We start from the raw sequence: 24,958 nt of genomic DNA, 5'->3' as shown, positions 1-24,958 counted from the left end.
CAGAACAACCACTATGAGAAAGAGTGTTTGTTTGCAAAGGAAGGTTCCTCACGAGTAAAGGACTCCTTGGGAGAAGGGCCTTCATGAGGAAGACTTTGGGCCTGTTGTTCGGAAATCACGCTAAGCCACCATGGTTTGCATTTTTGAGTGAACCACAGTGGCTTAGCATGTCATGTGTGGGGTCAAAATCCTGACCATGATAGCTTGGAAACCACCCTGGCTAACCACCCCTCTGCACTGGGGTTAACGGGCCCCAGGGTAGCTTACCATGTTGTGTGATGGGATCTCAGTTGTTAAAAACAGCCACTTCGTGTGAAAACACAGCAACCACAGAGACAGCAGCCTAGGGCATCCTCTGCTTCTGGCGACGCTCTAGGCAGTGTGGCTGGACTCAATGGTCACTGTCGCATAGCAATGAACGGAGCAGCCAGCCTTCACCATTTCCCAATGCAACGGCCGCTGGGATAATTGGTGGCGGTGGTGGGAGGATGACACAATAACCACAGAGCAGGGATGGGTAAGTAAACCACAGGGTGCATGCCACGCAGTTCCCAGTTGTGCGATGAGCATGCATCATGGGTCACCTAATCCTCCCTGCTCCATAGTTATCCTAAGCACCTTTCCCCTTTTTATGTGTAGACAAGGCCATTTTCTCAGAAGCCTCTGATGTGCTCCAGCTGAGTCCTGGGTGGGGCTCTGGAAGCTCCAGGTAATACACCTGAGTTCTAGGCAGGGAGGGCTGTTGGAACAACACCTTTATTCCAGCTCCTAGGCCCTTGCAACATAGCTTTCTTGACCCTGCTTCTTTTTTGGACTCATCTGTTCTCATGCTGCTGATTCTTGACAGGACTCTGTTCCTTGGATTGTGCTTGATTTGGACTGCTTGCCTGTGCTTGACTTTGGCTCCACCTCAGACCTGCTTTTGGACTGCTCTTCTTCTTGGCTGGTAACTCTGTATTTCTGAACTTCACCTGCCTCCTGACTTTGCTGAATGGGGTTTCGTTTGCCCCAGGACTGAGCTTGATCCAGCCCAGTCTGCAGTAGTCACAAATTTCAGTGCAACAAATCCAAGGTCTCTCCCCACCCAAGCATCAGCTTCCAGAAAATGGGGGGGGGGGTCTGTTCCAGCCTGCCCAATATGAGACATCCAACCCTTCCAAAGAGAATCGGTAGGTCTCCCACTTCCACCTGTCCACTAAGCCACCATTCGGGGGTAAGTTGGGGTGCAGCCATCATCATCAGCAAACATAGTTACTAAGTTGCTTTGGGGCTTTCAGATCCTAGACCTGCCTATATAAACCTGCCCAGAGGCTGAGATAATCCTAACGGGGACTATTAAATGCCCCACCACTAAAAGAGTTTGGTGGGTGGGAACATGGGACAGGGCCTTTTCTGTGGCTGCACCCTGGTTATCGAATTCCCTTTCAGAGGAGGTGAGACTAGTTTCATCCCTGATGCTGTTCAGATGGGCAGAGAAAATGTTCTTGTCCCCCTGGGATTTTAATGATGTTTAATATGTGATTGAAAGTTTTAAATCTCCTCCTTCAATTTTCAGGTTTTCATTTTCATTTTTGTTATTTTATGTTTTGTTTTGTTAACCACTGGGGTGGGGTGGGGGGCTTGTTCAGGCTGAAAAGTGGCATAAAAATGATTTCATAAATAAATAAAAGATTTACGTAGACTATGGTGAAAATAAGAGCAACGCAATAGCGTTGCCCTTATTTTCGCCGTAGTCTACGTAAATCTTTACGTAGACTACCCGTGCCCAAATAAGGAACACAAATGGCGGTGCCCATGGGTGCCGCCATTTGCGTACGCGCTTTTTTTCCCTCTCTCTCAAAGTCAGCCGTGATAGGCTACGTAAAGATTGACATAGCCTATCACGGCTGACTTTGAAAATCTAGCCGTGATAGGCTACGTAAATCGTTACGTAGCCTATGCCCTATCACTTTTTTTTTCCAATTTACTTTTTTATTTTGTGGCCGGGGAGACGGGGTGCTCCCCCTCGGCCTGAATTTCAGCCGGGAGGGGCGGGGCGCCTCCCCCCCACCAAGAATTTTGGGGGGAGAAACGGCGCGCCTCCCCCCCACCGCGAAGCTAGCTGCGGGACCAGGTAAGGGACTTTCATCCATCCTTACCTGTGGCCCTCCAGATACTGTTGGACTACAAGTCCCATCATTCCCACCACAGGCTCCCCACCTCTACCCTAGACAGCTGCTGCCTGTCAGAGTAGACAATCCTGGGTTAGATGGAGATAGCCTGACCTTCCACCAGGCCGCTTCCTATGTTGAAAACACTCACTTGGTATGATAGCAGCTTCCCCAAGAGGGGCTGTGACAGTGACGGGAATGTTCACAGTGGCCGTTTTGTCCAGAGATGGCTGACCCATGCGGGTGACATTCTTTTGGTTGTCGGCATCCTCCGGCTGTTCAGGCACCCTCTGCAGGCAGGTGCTGGGCAGGGTGTGTAGGGGGGCAAGAGTCACACTCCCACCAGACTCTGTGTCACACTGACCTTCCCTGCAGCACAAGAACAACGATTATAATAAGCTCACCGCTGGAGAACCCTTTGGGCTGTTGCCCTTTCACAGTCATTCGTTCCAGCATCCATTTACAGATGGATTCCAGTTGTTCTCGTTACGCGGAAAAATATGCAAATAATTCCGTCAGAGGGTTCGCAACAACTCGCGTGATTTACATTTGTACGTATCATTTAACCTATTGCCCCACGTTCCGTTCGACTTTCTCCAGTGTATATTTACCAGTCTCAGCAGAAACAAGTGTATTTTCCTATGAATAAATTTGCATAAATTTGGAGAAAGTTTACCAAAAAAAAGAAAAAGATCCGAAGCTCCACGGACTCTGTGTGTCCTGAGCAGGTCAGTCCACAGTAGATTCCACAGGTCGGATTCTTAGACATCTGAGCTCATGCCAGATTCCACAGGTCGGATTCTTAGACATCTGAGCTCATTTTAGTCCATCTTGTATTTCTCCAGCATCCCTATCTACCAGCAGATGTCCAGATGATCTGACTGCAGTAGCATGTCAAGGGTGTCTGACTCCCTATAGTTTGAGGGGAGTGAGATTGGGGGGAAGGCATCTCAATCTTTGTGCTGTTCACCCACTTGCTGCTTGTATTTGTTACTGATGGATAACAACCTCCTTTCTGATTGGATCTGCTGCTTCATGTTTCTATTATGCTGATGTTTTTAATGCAATTTTTGATAAACCACCTAAATGCCAACTATAGTGGAAAGACTGCCTTTCTTTTTTTTATTTTTAGAAAACAGAAAGAAATGGAAGAAAAATAATCCAGAAAATTTTCTGACAGTATCCTCTCCCTAGTTTGGAGGCCTAGGATTACAGTTCCTAATCTGTAGAGGTTCAATAGGACTCCATAGAGTTCCTAATCTGCAATGGTTCAATAGAGTTCCATAGAGTTCCTAATCTGCAGTAGTTCAATAGGGCTCCATAGAGTTCCTAATCTGCAATGGTTCAATAGGGTTCCATAGAGTTCCTAATCTGCAGCAATTCAATAGGGATCCATAGAGATCCTAATCTGCAGTGGTTCAATAGGGTTCCATGGAGTTTCTAATCTGTAGAAGTTCAACAGAGTTCCACAGGGTTCCTAATCTGTAGGGGTTCCATAGAGTTCCATAGAGTTCCTAATCTGTAGTGGTTCAATAGGGATCCATAGAGTTCCTAATCTGCACTGGTTCAATAGAGTTCCATAGAGTTCCTAATCTGCAGTGGTTCAATAGGTTCCATAAACTTCCTAATCTGTAGCAGTTCCATCAAGTTGGTGCTATGAACTGAAGCCCCTATTCCAATGCCATGATGGGCTGAACCTCAAAAGTCTTAAGTACCACCCAGGAGGGTATCTCCTGATGAGCACAGCAACACAGCATGCCTGTAGGGGAGCAGGGGATCTCTTAAATCTCCTGGTCCTGAGTTGTTTAGGGCTTTGTAAACAAGTACCCAAACCTTAAACCTGGTCTGGCAGCATATAGGCAGTCAGTGCCGTTCCCTCAGCACAGGTGTAATATGCTGGCAATAAGTTATTTCATCATAGCTGTGGGAAAGAATATGACTACATACACCTGCATGAAGCTGCCCATGTTTTAAGATTTCAGAGACTGAAAGAACTGGGCATGTTTAGTCTTGAGAAGAGAAGACTGAGGGGAGATATGATAGTGCTCTTCAAGTACTTGAAAGGTTGCCACAGAGAGGAAGGCCAGGATCTCTTCTCGGTCATCCCAGAGTGCAGGACACGGAATAATGAGCTCAAGTGACAGGAAACCAGATTCCGGCTGAATGTCAGGAAAAACTTCCTGACTGTCAGAGCAATACGATAATGGAACCCATTCCCTAGGGAGGCGGTGGGCTCCCCCACACTGGAGGCATTCAAGACGAGGCTGGACAGCCATCTGTCAGGGATGCTCTGACTTGGATTCCTGCATTGAGCAGGGGCTTGGGCTCGATGGCCTTGTGGGCCCCTTCCCGCCCTACTATTCTATGATTCTAAGATCATCTTCACAGGCCCTACTCATTGATTCGCCACTAAGATCAGTAAGATTGGCAGGCACTAGAGAAAGGCCTACTCTGTGGTGGCCCCACCCTATGGAATTCCCTCCTAAGATATACATTGGCTTGCTCTGTGGTTGCTTTCAGGAGAGCTTTAAGAACATAGCTGTTCTCTCTGGCTTTTAATGGAAAATGTATTATTCTACTTGCTGCTGCTTCACATTTGAATATTATTTTATTATAATTGGTTTATTTTAAAATTGTTTACATTTGCGGTGTTTTTATAACTTGTTGTTATTTAATTTTATCACTGTATATTGTAAGCTGCCTTGGAAAAACAATGGTTTTGTTTTTATTATATTAATATATTCAGTCAGTAAATAAGACAAAGGAGAAAAAGAAAAAGAAATGTCACAAACAGACTTCTCTAATATTCCATTTGTCCTTACATTACATTCCCTTTGAGCAGAGAGGCACTTAGAATAGGTAAGCAGATGTTGCTGTAAGCAGAAAGGGACAATATGTTACCTCTTCCAGCTTGCCACATTTTGTACCCCTGCCTGTTTCACCCCATTTGCTATCTGGCTTGCCAAGGGATATACTGAAATTAGGGATGTCAGAGGAATCCAGTTGTGGGGTGGAGCTCAATGAGCTTTCATTGGCTTGGCCCCATGGACTCCATTCCGTCTTCTGCCAGCTGGCCCAACTCGGCACTGTTGGGCCAGCTGGCGGAACTTCTGTGAATTTTGTGTGTGTTTAAAGAAACATTTGTGCAAATTTCTTCCACCATTTGTGCAGATTGGCATGATTTGCGCAATTTAGCCCTAATTTACACAAATCCTGCAAAATCGTGCAATTTATAGCCCAAAATTGTGCACATTATGCAAATTTATGCAATTTGAGGCTGAAATTTGCACAAATCTCTATTTGTGCAAATTATGGCCAAGACCCCCCAAAAATGCATTAAAAGTCCCTGGAACTTGGGGAAACCATGCAAAAGCAAGCCACGTTAGGCATGCCGCAAGCCCAAAATGGGCCAGATTTCCTGGCAATGGACATCCCTAACTGAACTCCAGCATACAGCACATTGCTTGCTCCCAAGTGTGGATCTGGCTGTTGAACAGACATCCTCACCCCGACAGCATCATCAGGGCAGAGCTCGCCACCTTGCTGACTAACCTTGGCTGGTGATTCCTCAGCTCCTTCTCCCCCAGCTCGCCCTCTTTCTCTCCATTCTCCTTGTCCACCGACTCATAGGTTGAAAGGGCCTTGTGCCGCATCTTGTGCCGTCTGTGGGGTTCTTCTCCACCCTCTCCTTTGGAGCCTGGATCCCCTTCCCGGTTGCCAGGCCGGGACCCTCCTCGGTGACGTGAGTGGCGCTCCGTCTTGGTTCCATTAATTGTTCCGTTGCCTTCTTTGGCTTGACGCTCGGCTGAGTGCCGGTGACCGCGGTGACGCCTGTGTTCCCTCTCGCCTCCCTCCTCCACTGACCCACGGCGGTGATGGCGTCTACCTCCTTCTTGGCTGCGGTTGCGCTCACCTTTGCCTTCCTTCCAACCACCCTCACCCTCCTTGCTGCGGCTCCTGTGTGGACGATGGCGTTCCTCTTTATGGTTTGTGCCAGATTCCCCATTCTCTTCCTTGGGCACATTGCTCCTTTCCTGCTCTGCCGCCTTGTCTTTATCCCTATGCCGGTGGTGCTTCCGCAGTCCGTCGCTGCTCTCAGCTGGAAGGGCCTTCACTTGCTCTGCTGTTTCCTGCACATCAATGGGACTTAGCTTATTGATGTTGTTGTTGTGACCATCACTCCTGGGTTCGACAACCAGGGGCCGATCCAAATGAGTTTTCATATCCGGACGGATGTGGAGGTTGGTAGCATAGCGCACCCTGTCCTCCGGATCCAGTTCATTGTATAGTGCTTCACAGCTGGTCCGGAAGTTGTGGATCCGGATCTGGCTGGTCCTCTGCTCCCACACTGATTTAGACTTGGAGGCATTCTGCTGTTTGCTGTAGAAGAGAGGATGGGGTGGGAGAGAGAGGAATATGGGAAGGAGAAGGAGAAGATGGAAGAGGAAGGAAGGGAAGCAGCAGCAAAGAGAGGTTATTATCAAGGGCTCCTTGGAGGCCTCTCTCAGTCTAATCCAGTAGCCAAGTCCAGACACAGACAAAGGGATTCCTTTCAAAGGCTTATTCTTCTTTTACAACTTAACAACTCTACAGGTAGCAACTAGATCTGAGCAGCAGAGTACCTATGCCCTAAGTTGGAACAGTTGGTCCCTGTTTGAAAGGGAATTACTGGCAGACCCCTGAACTTAAGGACTAGGGAGAGTCTCTCCCCTTTTCCCTTGGATCCTCTGGGCACAGCCGTTGTTTGCACGCCAACCGGGCACTACGCCTCCTTTCTGCGCCCTCCATTTGGTGCCGCTCTCTGCGTAGGCGTCGCGCATCCACCAAGTCTACTTCCCGCGCTCAGTCACTCCCTGGACTGCTATCTAATCTAGGAATGCTGGTGGGAGGAATCTCTGTCAGCTGTGGGCCTTGGGAAAGAGGAGCGTGCTCCTCTCCCAGGAGCGACTGCTCTTCCTCAGAATCAGAACTACTCTGGGATTCTATGGGCTCAGTGTCCACCCTGACAGTTATTACCATCTTATTTGGCTAGAACAATGACATGATGACACTTTCAGCAAAATGATTGTGGGCATGATGATGGGATGGCTGGTAGACTAGACTGAAGCAGGAGAAGCCAGCAGGAAAACTATCACGTTTATTTGTCCCTTCCCAGGACTTTGTGGGATGGATTGCTTAGAGGGACCAAAAACACTTCCAGAACATAGTCCATACGCCACAGTTTAAGGCAACAGCTGCAAAAGCCCTTACCTGGCCCCTTTGACAGCTGCTTTCCCCATCTCCCCTGCTAAGCATCTTGGTAACTGTAGTCCAATGTCCTTAACAACTCATCTGTTCTCTTTTGTGTCATTGACTTTTGAAACTACAAGGCGGGATTAAGTAATGTTGATGGAAATAAATCCATTCTGAACCAATAAAACCTCAGCCACCGCAATCAGGCACCAACCATCTTGCCCTCAATCTCAAGTTCCCCTGCTCCTGAGCTCAAGTCCTTGACTAAAGTTCTTCCAGGGTCAAGACTGCCACTGATGCACCTGGAAGGGATACAAAGCCTTAGTTGCTCCCTGGCTGATGCTGGTTCAACATCGATGCCCCAGCCAAGGTGTTGTAGCACCTTAAAGAGCCACAGATTGTTTCTCTGGAGGCATCTGTAAGTCTAGCTCTGGGCTAAAGGTTATCAAATGAAAACTTTTGCCCTGCCATTTTTGTTTCCAGGTGGCTGCCATGCCACAAAGTGTTTCCCCAGAACCCGCATTGAAATGAGGTCATGTCATGACACAGCATCACTCTGCAAGGGAATTGTGGGAGAGGGGGAAAAAAACATTGGCCACCGGATATTGACCACTGGGGCAAGCCACCGCTAATATGCTTTTGTGTTGAATTCCATGTCTCCCCACGACTACCCCCCAGCACCCAATCACTGAAATGAACCCTTTAAACTTTTGTAGGCTGTGAAATCGGGGATATTTCAGGCTAGGCCTATGATAACCCACTGTTCAGTTTAGATCAAATTCCCAAAGTGGGTTACAGTAAAAACAAAAACCAAGAAGTTAACCAGAACAAAAATAATAAAAGGTCCATAAAAGCAGCAGAATAAGTGAACAAAACACTGAAGGCCACAGGGGGCAGCATAAAAACCAACACCAAATGAAACAGTAGATTAAAACCTTCCGGTCTAAATAACCAGTCACAGTTCAATCATTTATTAAACACACACACACGCACACACTAAAAAGGACTACCTGTGCCTAAGGATTAACATCCAACTTCACAAAAGCAGACTTCTGCTTGTGCAATGGGATTACCCTTTCCTCCCCAGAGCAGATCTGGAGGGCGCATTGGGGGACTGCAGAGGGGAGGCAGAACCCATTCCACCAGCTTGGGGGTAGCCACCATTGGATACAACCCAATGGGGCTGTTCACACAACACGCTAACCCACACTCGGTGGTTGAGTGTGGGCTGTTTTGAACCATGGGCTGTTTGTTGAACCGTGGGCTAGTGTGTTGCCTGAACTCAGCCTGGGTGCCTTGTGAACCATTCAACGTGGCTTATTTTTCTCAAACAAGCCACCTTGAAAACCCATGGTTTCTTGTTGGGTGTTTGGGGTGGTTAAGAAGCCACACTGCATGGTTAACAAGCCACCCTGGCTGCATTCAGACAGCCCGATAACCCACCCTGAGGAAAACGTGCTGCGTTCAGACAACACTTTAACCCATGGTTCAACAAACAGCCCACGGTTCAAAACCACCCACAACCACTGAGTGTGGGTTTGCGTGGTGGGTGAACGGTCCCAATGTATTTGTTGTTTGTCAATTTATTTATTTATTTATTATTACATTTATTAATCGCCCATCTGTCTGGTCACCCAGCCACTCTGGGCGATGTACAACACACCATAAAACAATAAAATTCTACCATAATTTTTTTTTTTTAATACCCTAACCCACCCCAAATGCCTGCCTGAACAACCACGTTTTTAATGCACGACGGAAGCTCATTAAAGAGGGGGCATGACGGAGTTCCCTAGGGAGGGAGTTCCACAGAGTGGGGGCCACCACAGAAAAGGCCCTCTCCCTCGTCCCCACCAGTCTAGCTGTCCTGGCTGATGGGACAGAGAGAAGGCCATCCGAGGCTGATCTTGTTAAGCGGCCTGTCTGGTGTTGCTGGAGGCGCTCCTTAAGATAGGCTGGGCTGGAACCATATAGGGTTCCATACAATTGTCTTTCATCGTACGCCACCTTAGAGGCCTGCTATAAAGCAGAAAGATAAAACATTTTGAATTAATTAATCGGCCTCGGGTGCCAACAAAGATGATGCCAGGTCAGTCTCTCTGAGGAGGGCATTCCACAAACAGTGTGTCACCCCTGATAAAGCTGTCTCTCCATTTACCACTCACCACATTTCCAAAAGGCAGGTGCCTTCAGAGAAGGGCAGAAGAGCCAGGTCTCAATTCTCAGGCGGGTTTATACAGGAGGTATGAACTGGTCTTTCACTATATTAGGGCATAAGCTTTCGTGAACTAGACCTGACTTTGTCAGTTGATAAAAGCTTTGCCATGGTAAATCTATGCACTTTAGAGGTGCCACCAGATTTTTGGGTGGTGGAGGGAGGGAATTTTTGCAGCAACAGGCTAATACAGCATATTCCTCTGGGAACGTACTGCGTGGAAAGCATTGACTCACCAGTATGGCTTAGATGGTTTTTCCACATGTATTAAAGAATACAGAATAGCTCTTTAAAAGGCAATTAATTCAGAGGGTCAAAGGGGTTTCCATTGTGTTTGGATTTAGGGAAACTATAAACAAAACCCTGTGGCTCCTAAAAGTACACTTGGGAATTTAGTACAGTGTAATATTTCAGATATTAACAAGCCCCTTGCAGATTCTTTGCATTCTCTGTAAGAACTGCAAGACCACAGGCCTCTTGGGTTTTGCATGACCTATAAATACCCCAGGCACACTGGCAATTTTGGGGGAGTGCCTGTCATGACCAGTGGATTCGCATTCTGCTTTTGGGGGTGCTGCTGGGGAGAATTTCCATCACTTAAGGAAGGTGATATCTAGGTACAATGAATTATTATTATTATTATTATTACTACTACTACTACTACTACTATTATTATTAAAATTCTAAACATCTACCTAGTAAGGATGGATGGGTGGACTTGTCAATATCAGTTTCTCTCCATTTCTCATTTTTCCAATCTTAAACTTGGTTTGTTTTAAACCAAATTTAATTCTTCTAGTTTTTAAACTTGGAGATATTTTCCAATCTTAATTTCATCTTGAACTCTGAGATTATTTTTTTAAACATTTGCACATTTTTCATTGAAAAAACCCACATGCTTGCATGAAAATTCAGACACACACTTTTGTGCATATTTCTCCCAATACATGCATTTTTTGTATGCAATTTTGCCTAATATTTTTGCAATTTTTCGAATATCCCCCTAATATATGCTTTTTTAATTAATCTTTGGATTGGAGAATTCCCTTGAAAAATTTGGAAAAGTGTGAATTTTGAAGGGTAACTGCGTTCAGTTCACATAATACGTTTGCATGAAAATGGGAACCACTGGAATTTCTCCCCCATCCGTACTATCTATCACATACCATCATTAGCTATTACACAACAGGAGGGGTAGGCAATCTGGTTCGCTCCAGATGTTTTGGACTACAACTCCCATCTGCCCTAGCCACCTTGGTCAATGGACAGGGGTTATGGGAGTTGTAACCCAAAACATCTGGACGGCACTGTATTGCCTAACATAATTAATGAAGTGAGGACAGGAAATCACTGCTAGTGGTCTTTAAATATCTGAAGGGCTGTCATGCAGAAGAAAGAGCAGACTTGTTCCCCGTTGCTCAGCAGGCAGGATTAGAACTAATAGGTGGATATTGCACAGAGTCTGATTTTGGCTAAAGGAGAAAAGGAGAAACTTCCTAATGGGACAAGCTGTTTGAAAGTGGAACAGACTCCCTCAGGAGGTGGTAGGCTGTCCTTTGCTAGACATATTTAAGCAGATGTTGGCTGTCCATCTGTCAGGGAAATTGCAGTTGCATCCTGCATTGCAGATCCTTCATCGAGCTGCCTGCATTGGATGAGATGACCTCAAACAGCCCTTCCAACTCTATGACTCCAAGAGTTGCAGGAAATGCATTCAGCCACTTTGAGTGCCATCCTCTTGGCAGAAGGCAGGATACAAATCAAATCAATTACATTTAAATAAATTCAGTTCTGCCCTCTCTCCAGCTGACGGGTTTCAACAAGGACTTCCATCCTTCAAGGGGGGGTGGGGGTATAGCTTAGTGGTAGGCCATATGAACCTGGCCATATGGTAGGCCAGGTTCAGTTCCAAGCATCATAGCAGGTGATGGGAAAGACCTTTCTGCCTGCACTCCTCCCAGTTTTAATTTACAACTCCAACTAATGTTTGAACAGGAGCATGTGTGGTTGGCCAAACGTTCAGGGTCTACGTTCATATACATCTTCTCCCACACCCCGTAGTATATTGCAGAGCTGAAATTTCTCAGAACAGATTTTATTCTTGTGTGTGTTTTAGGGATGTCAGAGAATTTCACCATGAATCTCGGGGAGGCCAAATGCCAGCGCATTCGGCCCCCTGAAATCGGTGGTGGAACGGTGTGCCACACACCCCCCCCCGCCACCCCCCGGGACAGGACTTACCTTCAGTGAATCTTCCTGGCGGTGGCGGCTCCGGTGGTGGTTCGGTGGCGGCCAGTCTTCCGACCGGCTGCCGCCGCCACCATTTCCAGTAAAAAAAAAAAAAAGAATGATAGGCTACGTAAAGATTTACGTAGCCTATCACGGCTAGATTTTTAAAAAACACCGTGATAGGCTACGTAAATGTTTACGTAGCCTATCACGGCTGATTTAAAAGAAAGAGAAAAAACTGCGCGTACGCAAATGGTGGCGCCCATGGGCGCCGCCATTTGCATTCCTCTTATTTTCGCCGTCTTAGTCTACGTAAACATTTACGTAGACTAAGATGGCGAAAATAAGGGGAACGCAAATAGCGTAGCGTCTATGCTATTTGCGTTCCCCTTATTTTCGCCGCCTTAGTCTATGTAAATGTTTACGTAGACTAAGACGTGCCAAAATAAGGAACATAAATGGCGGCGCCCATGGGCGCCGCCATTTGCGTACGCGCGGTTTTTTCTTTTTCTTTTAAATCAGCCGTGATAAGCTACGTAAAGATTTATGTAGCCTATCACGGCTGACTGCAGAAACGCAAATGGCGGCGGCTGTGGCCGCCGCCATTTGCGGAGCCGGCCGGCCAGGATTCGGGGGGGGAGGGATGGAGCGCCTCCCCCCTGGCCAGAATTTTGGGGGGAGGGACGGAGCGCCTCCCCCCCACCGCGAATGTCACCCTTCAAAAAGGTAAGTGACTGTCGTACATCCCTAGTGTGTTTTGTCGCCTCCTCTCTGAAAACGGAAGGCCATTCGCTGAATTTTTGGGGGGAGCTGGATACCATTTCCCCCCACAATGCCGTTGAATAATGTTACATGCTACATCTGGAGTGACTCCTCTCATCCAGGCTGGTCACTGGATTCTGAGCAGGAAGGGCTACAAGAAGGCTTCCTGTTCCAGTTGAGCCTTGCTTGAGCTACAAGGTCTTCCTGAGCTCCGGCGTGTTCCTGTATCCTTGGTTATTATTACTTGGTCCTGACTTTTCTTACTGATCCTAGCTCTTCTCAGACTGTTTCCCACAGCTGAGCTTGGACCCCCAGAACTTGAAGACTGAAAATGCTGCTGAGCCTTTCTGGCTGAATTTCCCCCACTGTTCATCATTTCTGAAGTTCCACATTGGGGGGGGGGGGAATGGACTGCCCAAAGTTTTGCCGATGCCAAAGAACATTCAAGCGGCCCTCCACTCCCACCAACTTGCCTGAGGCACCCATCACCAAGAGGTTCTGCCGCCCAAGCCCCAATGAAAAGAACAGAGCTGCCCGAGAGCATTACTATGCTGTTGCACAGCTCCTGGTCCTTTCCATGGTGATTGCAAAGGAGAACATCCATCCCCTATGCTGTTCCCCTTCCCAGTGTCTATAGTATATTCCCCGAGGCCTAACTATGTGCCATGCATAATAGAGCTATCTGTCAGGAGCTGCCAAAGCTAGAACAAGGAACCTCGATGCCCTGTATGGTGAACAATCATATTGTCTTTCTGGACCATAAAAGTCCTGGAGAGATTCCATTCTATTGGCTCCTCTCAACACAAGGGACTATAAAGGCTTCTAGGTCAGGGTTGCCTGGAGAGCGATGGCTTCCTGGCTCTGAGTTTGAACTTCTGACATCTTGACCTCCTGGCTCTGCTCCTCCACCCCATTCCTGGTTCCAGGGTTGGTGTCATGGGTCAGCAACACTGGGCACCTCCTGAGGCCTATACCCCCTAGGGGTCCTATGGCCAATTCCTGAAGCTTCCTTCCCTGTCATGGTGCTTTGGCTGCTTGTTCGTCTGCCACATGAATGAGCAGCAAGACGAGCAAAGGCAAGGAGCAGTCAGCTACACATAGGGATGTGGGAACTCATCCCCATCCCGGTTCTCCGGACGTCTGCCCAGCCCCTGCCCCTGCTCGCCAGTCCCCAGACTGCACTCGATCACCTCCCATGCTTGGCGAGCAGCCTGCACTCACCCCAGTGGCCTCGTCGAGTTTTATTTTGGAAAATAAAATGGCGATCGCAAAAATGTGCATGTCTTTGTATGCGCAAAAATGCGCATTTTACAACTGCGCATATTCTCAAGTGTGAAAGGCGCATTTTTGTGAAGGCACATATTTGTTTGTGCACAAAAATGTTTTTTTTTTAAATGCGCATTTTTACACGTACATGAATATGTACATTCGCAAAATGTGCATTTTTGCATGTGTGCAAATATGCACATTTTTGCGGTTGCCATTTTATTTCTCAAAAGATGGCAACTGTGAAGCTCGATGAGGCCACCGGGGTGAGTGAAGGCCATTCGCTGAGCATGGGCAAGGGGCAAGCAGGGGCAGGGGCTTGGTGAACGGAGCTTGGGGGTGTGGGCAGGGGTGGTTCCGCCAGATTTCCAGACTAAATTGGACACCTGCACCATCCCTAGCTACACACACCTTGTCCTCTCCCTCTGGTGAGGTGCACAATGAGCCCGGGGGGAGAGGCAGGCAAGTGCGCAATGGCTATGGGAGCAGCTAGAGCATTTGGCCCAATCCTGGAACCAACACTACCCATCTCCCACTGGATGGCTGCCTTTATCTCATCTCCGACACCATATCTGGGTGGGTGGGTGAAACCAGGCAAGACATCCATTAGATGGGAGTGGGACAAGAAACCAGTGGTGGCAGCTGACTCCAATTCCATAGGGGAATGATTCCATTCAGGGTTTTAGAGCTGCTGCCAGACTGTTGACTGGGGCTGGCTACAGGGAGCATACCACTCCCCTGCTAAAACCGCTTCACTGGCTCCCCATCTGTTTCCGGGCACAATTCAAAGTGCTGACCATGACCTATAAAGCCCTATATGGCTTGGGACCAGGTTATCTGAAACACCGTATTCTCCCTTATGAGCCTGCTCGTGCTTTGAGGTCTTCAGGGGAGGCCCTTCTCACAGTCCCGCCACCATCACAGGCACGGCTGGTGGGAATGTGGGAGAGGACCTTCTCGGTGGCTGCCCTAAGGCTCTGGGACTCCCTTCCCAGGGAGGCGAGAGTGGCTCCCTCCTTGTAGGGATGGGTGGATCACTTACCCCATTCCAGCTGCGGAGTCCGCAGGTGGGGGGAGGCAATCCCTCCCTCCCCTGGAATCTGTCCAGGCCGGCTCCACTCCGCATTGATCCTATGGAGCCGGCTGCCCACTCCGCATCGCTGGCGAATGGCGATACGGCCGGCGGCCATTGCCATGCTGTATCGCTGTGCTAACTCTCCGGAGGCAAATGGTATAGTGGGCGCCATTTGCAGCCGTAAAGCTGATAGATTAGCCCAAATGCAGCTGTAAATGGCTGCATTTGGGCTAATCTACCAACTTTACGGCTGCAAATGGCGCCCACTACGCCATTTGCATCCAGAGACTTAGCACAGCGATACGGCACGGCAATGGCTGCCGGCCGTATTGCCAGCGATGCGAAGCAGGTGGCTGGCTCCACAGGATCAATGCACAGAGGGATCCGACCTGAACGGATTCCAGGGGGAGGCAGAGGTGAGTGCTCCGTTCCGCCATGGGCCCCAATGGGATTCCAAGAATCCGGCCTCATTGGGGTCCGTGGAGGAATTCTCCCCCATCCCTATCTCCTTGGTATGTTTCTGCAGGAGGGCAAAAACTTTTTTGTTCTGGCAGGCCTTTGGGGATAGATAATCTGGACCTGTGGGAATAGGATGGAGTGCTATTGTTTATATTGTTGTTTTTAAAATTCTGATATTTTGTACAATTTTAATATTATTGATGATTTAATTATATTTTTAACTTTTTATATTTCTATTTATATGTTTTAACTGTACAAGTTTTTAATGTTGTAAAGCCGCCTCGAGTCCCAGTGTTGGGGGGAAAGGCAGGATAATCATCATTATCATCATCTGGTAGACCTTCCAAAGAGGTCTGAAAAGGGAGGATAAACTTAATCCTAGGTGAACTATATAGGAAGCAATATAAATATAGTGCACTACATCTTCAATCTGGCCTGATCCACATATGCAGAAACCATCTTTTGCTGGCTTTTTAGAGAATCTGCCAGCCAGATATTCAATGGGCATCAGTTGTAATCTGAGCAGAGTAAAAGCACACCTTAAGGGGGAAAGGGGTTAATTCCCTCAGGTCAGTGGTCCTTTCCTGGTCTAGCTTAATTTTGGCATACCAAATAGGCTAGCAGACTTACAGATCTTTATATAGTCAGAGTCTATCCAAGGTGCTGAACTCTTTCCTCCCCCCCCCCATGGGTCTGAATAGCACCTTTCAGCACCTTGGATAGCACCATTAGAGTTTTGGCCAGTGGTAAACCCTGAATGGATCCACAGCCTCTCTGGAACTGGAGTCAGCAGCTGCCACTGCAAGAAACCACCAAACACATCACTTGGAATAAGACAGACCACAGAACAAGAGCACCAACACAGATGAGGAAAACTAAAGGAGAGAGCACAGAGTGCATGCAAATGTATGGAGGAAGAGGGGAAGGAAAAGAAATGGAAAGACAGACCACAGACCACAAGCACTTACAGGGCAATGCTAGCTGCTTTCTGTTTTCCACAAGAAAGTGAATGATTTAAGTAAGCAGGGAATGCAGGGAGGGGGATGAGAGTGGGGATGCAGGGGTGAAAGAGAAACTTGTATAGGTATATATCATCAATCCACTGATCATACACAGAGGGGCAACTCACGGTGAATTTACGCTGGAGACCGACGAGCTGCGTGACACAGTACTTCGGGTTTGCTTTACAAAACTGCACATGCAAGAAACAGAAGAACAAAAAATGTGAGAGGGAAAAGGGGGGAGGGTATCCTCACGAGAACTTAGGAACGTTAAAGAGATTTCTGGAGGAGAGACTCAGACAGGGTTCCAGGTCCCATTCGGTGCAGGCTGGGATGTGCGTTGCAAAAGGAGCTTCGGGAAAAGGTGGGAGTCACAAACTGCTACTTGAAAGGGGGGAAGAAAAATATCAAATAAATAAGTAAGTAAGTAAGTAAGTAAGTAAATAAATAAATAAATAAATAAATAAAATGGAAACTGTACAACAGTGGACCTAAAAGCCAGCCAAGAGATCTTAAAATGCAATGCTTCAATAGACAACATTTGTGGGTGTTTGGGCCCACCCAGTGCTTCCCCAAGACATTTTGTTGCCTGAGGTAGCACAGCAAATGCCCCCCCTCCCCAGCCTCACATCAAGGTGCATAGAACCTGAGACAGAAAATCACACAAGTACCCCTCCCACTACCTGGCGGTTAAAAAAAGAAAAGAAACAAGGTTGGATCCAGACCTATTCATAACTTAGAATAGACCCATCAAAATCAAGGAGACTTAAGTTAGTTGAGTCCTCTTGATTTCAGTTGGTCTACTCTAGGTATGACTTAGTCTGGATCCAACCAATATAAATAAATTAGGGCACAATCCTATCTAGATAGGTGGCCACCTCTGAACTCAGAGGCAACCACCTGTCCAAAGCAGGGCAGGAGAAGGACGGAGGGGATCGTTCCCAATTGCAGCTGTCTAGCCACAGGAGCATGATGTGGGGAAGAAGGCTGCTGTACGGCACATTGGATGTGTCATACAGGCAACTAAATCTCCCCATCCCAGAATGCCCCCAGACATGCCCCTTTCTGGCCCCTCTGTGCTCCTGTCGCAAGCATGGAAGACAGGACAGTTCTTGGGAGAGGTTGGTTTTCCAGGAACCGGCCTCAGAGCATGGGCTCCAAGGTCGGTTCCTGGAAAACAGCACATCCTATGGCCATCTAGCCACTGTCTAATGGCCATAGGATTGCTCCCTCCATAATTAACTATTTGCTGCCTTTCCACAACACCCAAAACCTGCTGTCTCAGGCAGCTGCCTCACTCTGCCTCATGACAGGTCCAACCCTGTTTAGGCCCTTTCCCTAAAAGCAAACAGCATCATAGATCTTCGTAGGTGGAGCAACAGTACACGCTCTAGTAAAAGTAGGATGTCGTTTGAGCTTAAAAAGCAGTGGTCCTGACTGCTGCTAGGATATTACAGAGTCATAGGACTCTGAGCTCCAAAAGTGAATTTGCCCAGCCTCCTTTCCTAACCAAGGGGTAGTGGTGGATGGGTATATGTAACATCTCTGGGTGATTTGCAGTAGATGAGCAAGGATTTCCCCATGGTTTAAAAAGAGCAGCAACAAAATATCTCCACCACCCTAAATTATACTGCTGAAATGAAGCACGCTTGGGGAAGCTAGGGATGGTTTTTTATGTTAGAGTACTCTGAGCCCTGTTCAGTTCTGATATTCAAAACAAATTCCTGGGCTCAGAATTCTTAACTTCTAAGGGTATGACTTTTGCACCAGGCTCCAGTCTTGAGGTACTAGTAAAAAAAAAAATTATCTACATGAGGCGTTTACAGTGAGCTTGTGATTGGTCACTCATGGAGGTTTGTGGGTCCTTTACATGATGTCATCAACCTCCAGGGCCTCTCCCATTCTTTATAACCTTTATTCCACCTCTTTTTAAGTTCAGGGGAAGTCTGGGATTTTTTTTCTAGAAGTGTGATGAAGCACTGCAGGCTGCATGTACTTTTGTAATTCTGCTATATTGCCATCTAGTGGCTGTATAAAAAAACATACAGAACTTGCAGAGAAAGGAAATCCCCGAAGAAAGCACGTGTAAAGGAGCCGATCTTAATCCTGCAAAGAATTTGGAAGCAGAAGCCCCGGTAAAGGTATGGGATAAAACCCTGGTGTAGAGAAGCCCTTTATCTCACAAGCCTTAAGTCTGCCCACCCGATCTATTTTTTTTAAGTGCTTCTGACAGTTAGCTGTCCAGCCTTTTCTTGAGAATCCTCAAGACAGATCACCCTCCAGTTTCTCTGAATAGAGAACAAATGTTATACTTAGCTAATTAAGCGTTCGCTGGATGGGCACCAGTCAGGGATGCTGTAACACAGTGGTGGATGACTTGTGGCCCTCCAGATGTTTTGGCCTACAACTCCCATCATCCTTCACCATTAGCTATGCTGGCTAGGGCTGAAGGAAGTTACAGAGCAAAACTTCTGGGGCGCCACAAGTTGCCCACCTGTTCTGAGCAGCAAATATTCTGCATTGGAAGGGGGTTAGACTAAGTGAATGTTGTGGTCCCTTCCAACTCTTATGATTTTATCTACCATAGTACTAAATGGTCCAGTTGTGGGCACGGTGAAAGGAAGGTTTGAACTTACCGTAAATTTCCATTCCCAGGGGTTCTGGGGTGGGGCAGTCTATATGTTTGGGAAGTGCCTCCTCCTGATTGGTAGACAGGGCTCCAGCAGAAAATGACACCAAGCAGGGGGTGCCAGCTCCCAGACCAAGCCCAGAGCCTGGAAGAAAACCCCTTAGCCCTAACAGGTGAAAAGTATCTATGAAAAACATGAGAAAACCATTCAGCAGTGTAAGTCCACCAGCTGGTGCACACTAAAGAACAGGAAAATGTTAGGAGATCCCACTGGACTCAGAATCTCTACACTGGATGCTGACGATTCAGGCATCCAAAAAGAACAACCTAGGGGCTACTGGCTCATGCTTCTGTCTCTGATAGTCACGTTCAGATTTTATCTCTCTCTCTCTCTCTCTCTCTCTCACTAATGGGGCAGGGGAGACTGCCCCACTCCGGAACCCCTAAGAATGGAAATGCATGGTAAATTCAAATTCTCCTTTCGCCAGTGGTTCTGGGGTGGGGCACTAGCATGTAGAAAAGCAGTATAATCCCAGGCTAAGATTATATTCTCTCATATCCTAGACACAACCTTATGTAAGATGCATTGACTAAAGGCTCCATCAGAGAAGGCAAATGTATTGATGTACCTATCTATGTACCTACTCTATGTACCCGCTCCATAGGCAGGTCTGCAGATTTCTGCCCTGTACTCTAATTCAACTGAAGGCAAGTTTCTATATCCTGAGGAGAATGCAGAACCTTTCAAGGAATGAACTGCAGTGCTTTGGTGGGAAATGGTCCTGGGACAGATACATCAGACTAAAGTCTCCTATCCAAATAGCCACTGAAGCCCTAGAGCTCAAAGATTGTCCAGAAGATAAGAACAAGATTTAGACTTTCTAGAACCCTGTGGAAACTGAGGGCTCTTATAACATCCACATAGTGCCATTCTTTCTCTTTTGAAAGAGGGACTTAGGCAAGGGAAGACCTTCTCCTCAGATCTTTAGAACAAACTACTCCTGGAATTAAATGCAGCATATGTGGAGGATGAATGAAGATAACTTTTTCCCTGTTGAATTCCATGATGGCATTTAAGGCTGACATCTAGCACTTTGAGGTATCTGTGCTGAGCTTCTGTTTATTAACTCAGTAGTGACTGAACGATTTCAGTTCTTTGAATCAGTGCTGTACTGAAAATTTCTCCTACATTTTTTCGGTCATTCTCATTCAGTATGATAGAAGAGAAATGGATTTTGAAAAGAAATTTAACGGTGAAGAGATTTCAGATAAATTCTGTTTGGTTGTGTTTGGGGTTCTTGTGCTTACCTTACTTATGAGGTGGCCGAGGAGTGAGCACAGGTGTCCTGTTTTTCATTGTACAATCATCTCTCTGGCCGCTTGTAGCATCCTCAGCTTCCCCAGTTTAAGGCACCATGAGGTAATTCCTCCATAGGGCTTTTGCAGATCAGGACATTCAGGCAGCCTGGGAGGCTGGTTGTGATTAAGCAAGCTCAGAAATACCACAAAAAGAAATTATAAAATGCCCTGAGAATGAGGCAAGCCTCATTCATGGGGGGAGAAAACTTTCAGTGGTGAAGGAAATTGAAGGGCAGATTTTGGCAGGGCACGAACTCCACCTCGTCCCCGGAGCCGGACACAGCACTGCCCCCACCTGCATTGTGGCGGATGCAAACTGGGGGCCGGCCTGCCAAGACAGTTGGTACTGTTGCAGCACAAAGACCCCCAAAACCCTTAGGAAAGAAGAAAGAAGCTATGCTACGAGCCTTGCCAATGGGGAGCCCTAGCTGGGAGAAACGGTTGAGAACTTCTCCTCCCCCTGGAGAAATTCAGTGAAATTGTCTCCCAAATTTCTCTGCCCACAGGTAAGGTGGAGAATTTCAAGAGGCCATTGGTGCACAGTTCTACTCTGAATACACATGTTATCCATAACACCAGTCTCCACTGAATGGATAATCATATTGTGGACCCCAAGTAGGAATCACTGAACGAGGTGGCTTTGCAAGTAGGGTGTATGTGTGCATACACAAGGGAAATATGTGGGTCCCAAATTGTGTGTGTGTGCGTGCATGTGTGCGTGTGTGCTGGCTGAAGCTCAGCATGACCTATTTTAATACATGAGAATAGAGAATCTACTCTGGCTCACTGAAGACACATATAATATGCCCATCTAGTGAAGTAATTTCATTACTGCAATGCAGAACGCCTGGATGGGTGGTAAAATGCACCACCGCTTTGATTATGATCTTTCAGACTTCCTGTTGGGAGAATGAAATATTTCATGTCTCTGTAATGAATATTGGCCTTGCGGTCCTGCTGCCCAAATGGATGGGAGCTATTAGACCCTTGCTATTATCCTGGTAGGCCCAGAACATTAACCCGGCAGCCTTCAAGGCCAGCTAGTTGATGCTTTCTTCCATATGCCAGGCCATCCTGGCGCCTGAAGCAGGATGCTTGCAAAAATTGTAGATATCAAGCCTAAGGAGGACACACTGCAGTTATCTTCTGGATAACCCTATGCCAAGCCTGGTTGGGAACAGACAACTATGTAGTGATAGCCAAACATCCTCACAAAATTGTGAAGGTTTGAGGCCTACAGAGGCAAGGAAAAGGCCTCTGAATTGAGGCCTGAATTGAATCTGCCCTTCAGTTTCCTTCACCACAGAGGAAAAGGTCAGGCCTAGAGGCCTGGAATTTTGTTGGGAGGGGGTAACCCTAGGAGGAGGAGTTTCATTTCCCCAATTAAATTTCCATTTCAGTTTCAGTTATGTTTCATTATTTCAGGTCTGAAGCAGTACTTCTGGTTTTGTGGGAGGAGGGTGTAACAACAGAGAGTCAGAAAGACCACAGAAGTAACAACAGAGTTGGGGAGACCAGAGCCTGAAGAGAGAGCAGGAAGAAGCAGCCTGGAGAAGTCTAAGTACAGCTACGGTAAAGGAACTTGCATTTTGCAACTTCTATTTTCTCTTAATGCCTTTTGTATCATTCAGCTCTATTGTGCAAATACCTTTACTAGGTAAAAGAAGGGGTGAGACTCCTAAGGAGGCAAAAGACCCTTAAGGAGTTGCTCAGGCAGTCCAGCTCCTAAGGGGAACCCTGACACTAACTCTGTAGGCAAGTTTACTCTGAAATTTCAAGCCAAAATGCCAGACCTTTGAAAACAAGCATATGGAATCCAAACCAATCACTCCTGTCAGAAGACTATCATGCCTAGTGGTTGACCTGGCATTAAAAACTCCCCACATGCTCAAAGACCTGGGTGATGTCCTAATGCTGAATGTTGCCACCTACAATATAATTTTGCCGTGAATCCAGCATTTAACATGCCTGCTTCAGAGGAAGACAGCTCTCAGCTATATTAAAAGTGGACTGGTAGTCTCTGAGACAGGCAAGACAGACGTGAAGATCCCCCTCTCCTTCTTTGAACAAGACCAAAGGAGGATATTGTCTGGGTAGGAAAAAAAAATCACCTCTCGTAGGAAAAGGATCCCCCAAAACTACAAGTTGCTTGGGGATGAAAAGAGATAACTGGAACCTTCTATTTCAGAAACTTTTGTGAAGACTGCTTTTGAAAGATCAGCAGATGCCACAGAGACCTGATTCCTGGAAACATCACTGCTGCTGCTGCAGGATGAGAGCTCTGCCACCATTAATTTCTTATGCAGTGATGAACCACCTGATCCTCGAAGGGGTTGAATTCTGACATTCTTGGGGGTTCCATTAAGTGACCATCACATGCCTCTGGGACTCAATTGGCAAGTCCAAGTTTTGCAGGGACTTGCCTTGAAATCCTGCAGAAATCTGCTAGTGTTAGGGACAGAAACCTAGCTCCAGGAAAATGCAGCAAAACTGCCTTTGTACTTTGGCAATTGCATGGCACAGTCCTCAGAGACAGTTTTCTGTACCAACTAATCAGATTTTTGAAATTACTCCCATACAAGCCACTGAGTGGTTCTCATTTTGAGGTCAGGAATCATCAAACTGAGTGATTTCATAACCCCCTCTTATTTCTTTACTTCACCACAGATGAGGAGAAATATACTGCTACATGGGAAGTTTACAGATGCATGGCTAGCTTTCTTGCACAGGGAAATCCCTTGTCTCCTTAGTTTCCAGAAGAACGAATGTTGTACAGCATAGCCCTGGCAAAAAGACAATAAAATAAGAGACTTCCAAGAAAATATTAGTGATATGGCTAAAACCTCTAATCCCTTTAAGAGAGATATCCAGCTTTGCAACATTTCTGAGATCATTGCCCATGAGGAAGCTATCACCCTAGCAAATATATCTTCTCAAACGTCCATCTTAAGAACAAAATTCAATTATTTTCAATATGATGGTATTGAACATATTTGTAATCCTTTGAAATTTAGAAGTTAATTAGGCTGGGGGATTTTTTCCCCTCAAAACTACTCAGAATGCTCCAAGCACCCAGATCTCTCCAGTAAAAATGCAATGCACTATCCACCAAATTACACGTGCTTTCTTCAAGAACGGTGCCATGCTAGATTTGCCACTGGGTATAGTAGTCTGCTCAGCCAAAAATCAGTTTCTCAACCAGAAGATTGTGTGGTTATTTTGGTGTGTGGTGGTGGAGATGGTATTGCTAGAAGGTTGGAAATGATGATTAGTTCCTGTCATTCTAGTTCCAAGGTCTTACTAATTTTACTTCATCTCCTGTCAAACTTGTTTCCTCAGGAAGAACTCCTGGGTTTGAGTCCATGCCATTCTCTGAGGAGAAATGGGCAGAAAGGTTATCAGAGATTGCTTTGCCAACTTTACTTCTGTCAGAACTATATTTGGCCTAAAACTCAGGAATTCTCTAGGCTCCTGAATTGTCCACTCTCTCCCAGTAGATTAATGCACAAAAAGACGTATCTTCAGAGCAGGAAGATACTCCTTAACCCTGGTGGGAGGCTGGATTATACAGAAATTTCCACTGTAAGTCTTATTTCCCAGACTTTGAGCATCTCTACACCAGCCTAAAATCCCACATTTAAAACGGGGATTTCTGCCTCCAATTTAAATGCAGGATCATGATGGATGCTCTTTACACAAGCTTCCTCCCCCCTTTCCCCCCTCCTTTTCCCCTTTACCTGAGACTTCCATATCATATGTTTCATTATACAGCTGCTAGATGGCCCTGTGGCCTAGCTCCTCTTATTGTGGGTTTTCCTTTTTTATGAGGGAACTCAAGCGGAACTCAAACACTGTAATTTGTAGGGATGTGTGAAAGTCACTTACCTTTTCAAAGGGGGTGATTCGCGGTGGGTGGGAGGCGCTCCGCACCTCCCTCCAAAATCCTAACTCGGCCGGCTCCACTCCACGGCAACTCCACGGAGCCACCGGCCGGGTGCATTCGCAGGCGTGCGCAGCCTGCGGACGCAAATGGCGGCAGTTACGGTGGCCACCATTTGCACTCCTGGTTTTTTTTGCTGTGATAGGCTACGTAAATATTTACGTAGCCTATCACGGCAAAAAAACAGAGGTGCAAATGGCGTAGGGTCCATCTAGTCCAGCCTTTTGTTCACACAGTGGCCAACCAGCTGTCGACAGGGAACCCACAAGCAGGGCATGAGCGCAACAGCACAAACCCCCCGCCCAAGTTCCCCAGTAACTAGTGTATACAGACTCACTGCCTCTGGCACTGGAGGCAGCCCACAGCCATCAAGATTAGGCCTCCCCTGGTTAGGCCTCATCTGGAGTACTGTGTCCAGTTCTGGGCTCCACACTTTAAGAAGGATGCAGACAAACTGGAGAGGGATCAGAGGAGGGCAATGAAGATGATCAGGGGACTGGAAACAAAGCCCTGTGAAGAGAGATTGAAAGAACTGGGCATATTTAGCCTTGAGAAGAGAAGACTGAGGGGAGATAGGATAGTGCTCTTCAAGGACTTGAAAGGTTGTTGCAGAGAGGAAGGCCAGGATCTCATACCGCACA

At 46.9% G+C, this 24,958-nt stretch overlaps 1 protein-coding gene across 1 annotated transcript in view; it reads right to left on the bottom strand.

Annotated features, from left to right (window-relative positions):
• CACNA1B (calcium voltage-gated channel subunit alpha1 B) overlaps positions 1-24,958 on the bottom strand; it is a 479,093-nt gene that overhangs the window by 119,505 nt on the left and 334,630 nt on the right. Inside the window, exons 20-22 of the mRNA XM_084821407.1 lie at positions 16,518-16,580; positions 5,703-6,530; positions 2,302-2,519 (exon numbers count right to left, since the gene is read on the bottom strand). Of these exons, the coding sequence (XP_084677533.1) occupies positions 2,302-2,519; positions 5,703-6,530; positions 16,518-16,580 (1,109 nt within the window). The remainder of the gene's footprint in view (positions 1-2,301; positions 2,520-5,702; positions 6,531-16,517; positions 16,581-24,958) is intronic.

Source organism: Heloderma suspectum, chromosome 14 (assembly GCF_057233095.1).
Source record: "Heloderma suspectum isolate Gila_16-S chromosome 14, 16-S_ref, whole genome shotgun sequence".
Taxonomy (NCBI): domain Eukaryota; kingdom Metazoa; phylum Chordata; class Lepidosauria; order Squamata; family Helodermatidae; genus Heloderma; species Heloderma suspectum.
This window is presented reverse-complemented; position numbering and strand designations above follow the sequence as displayed.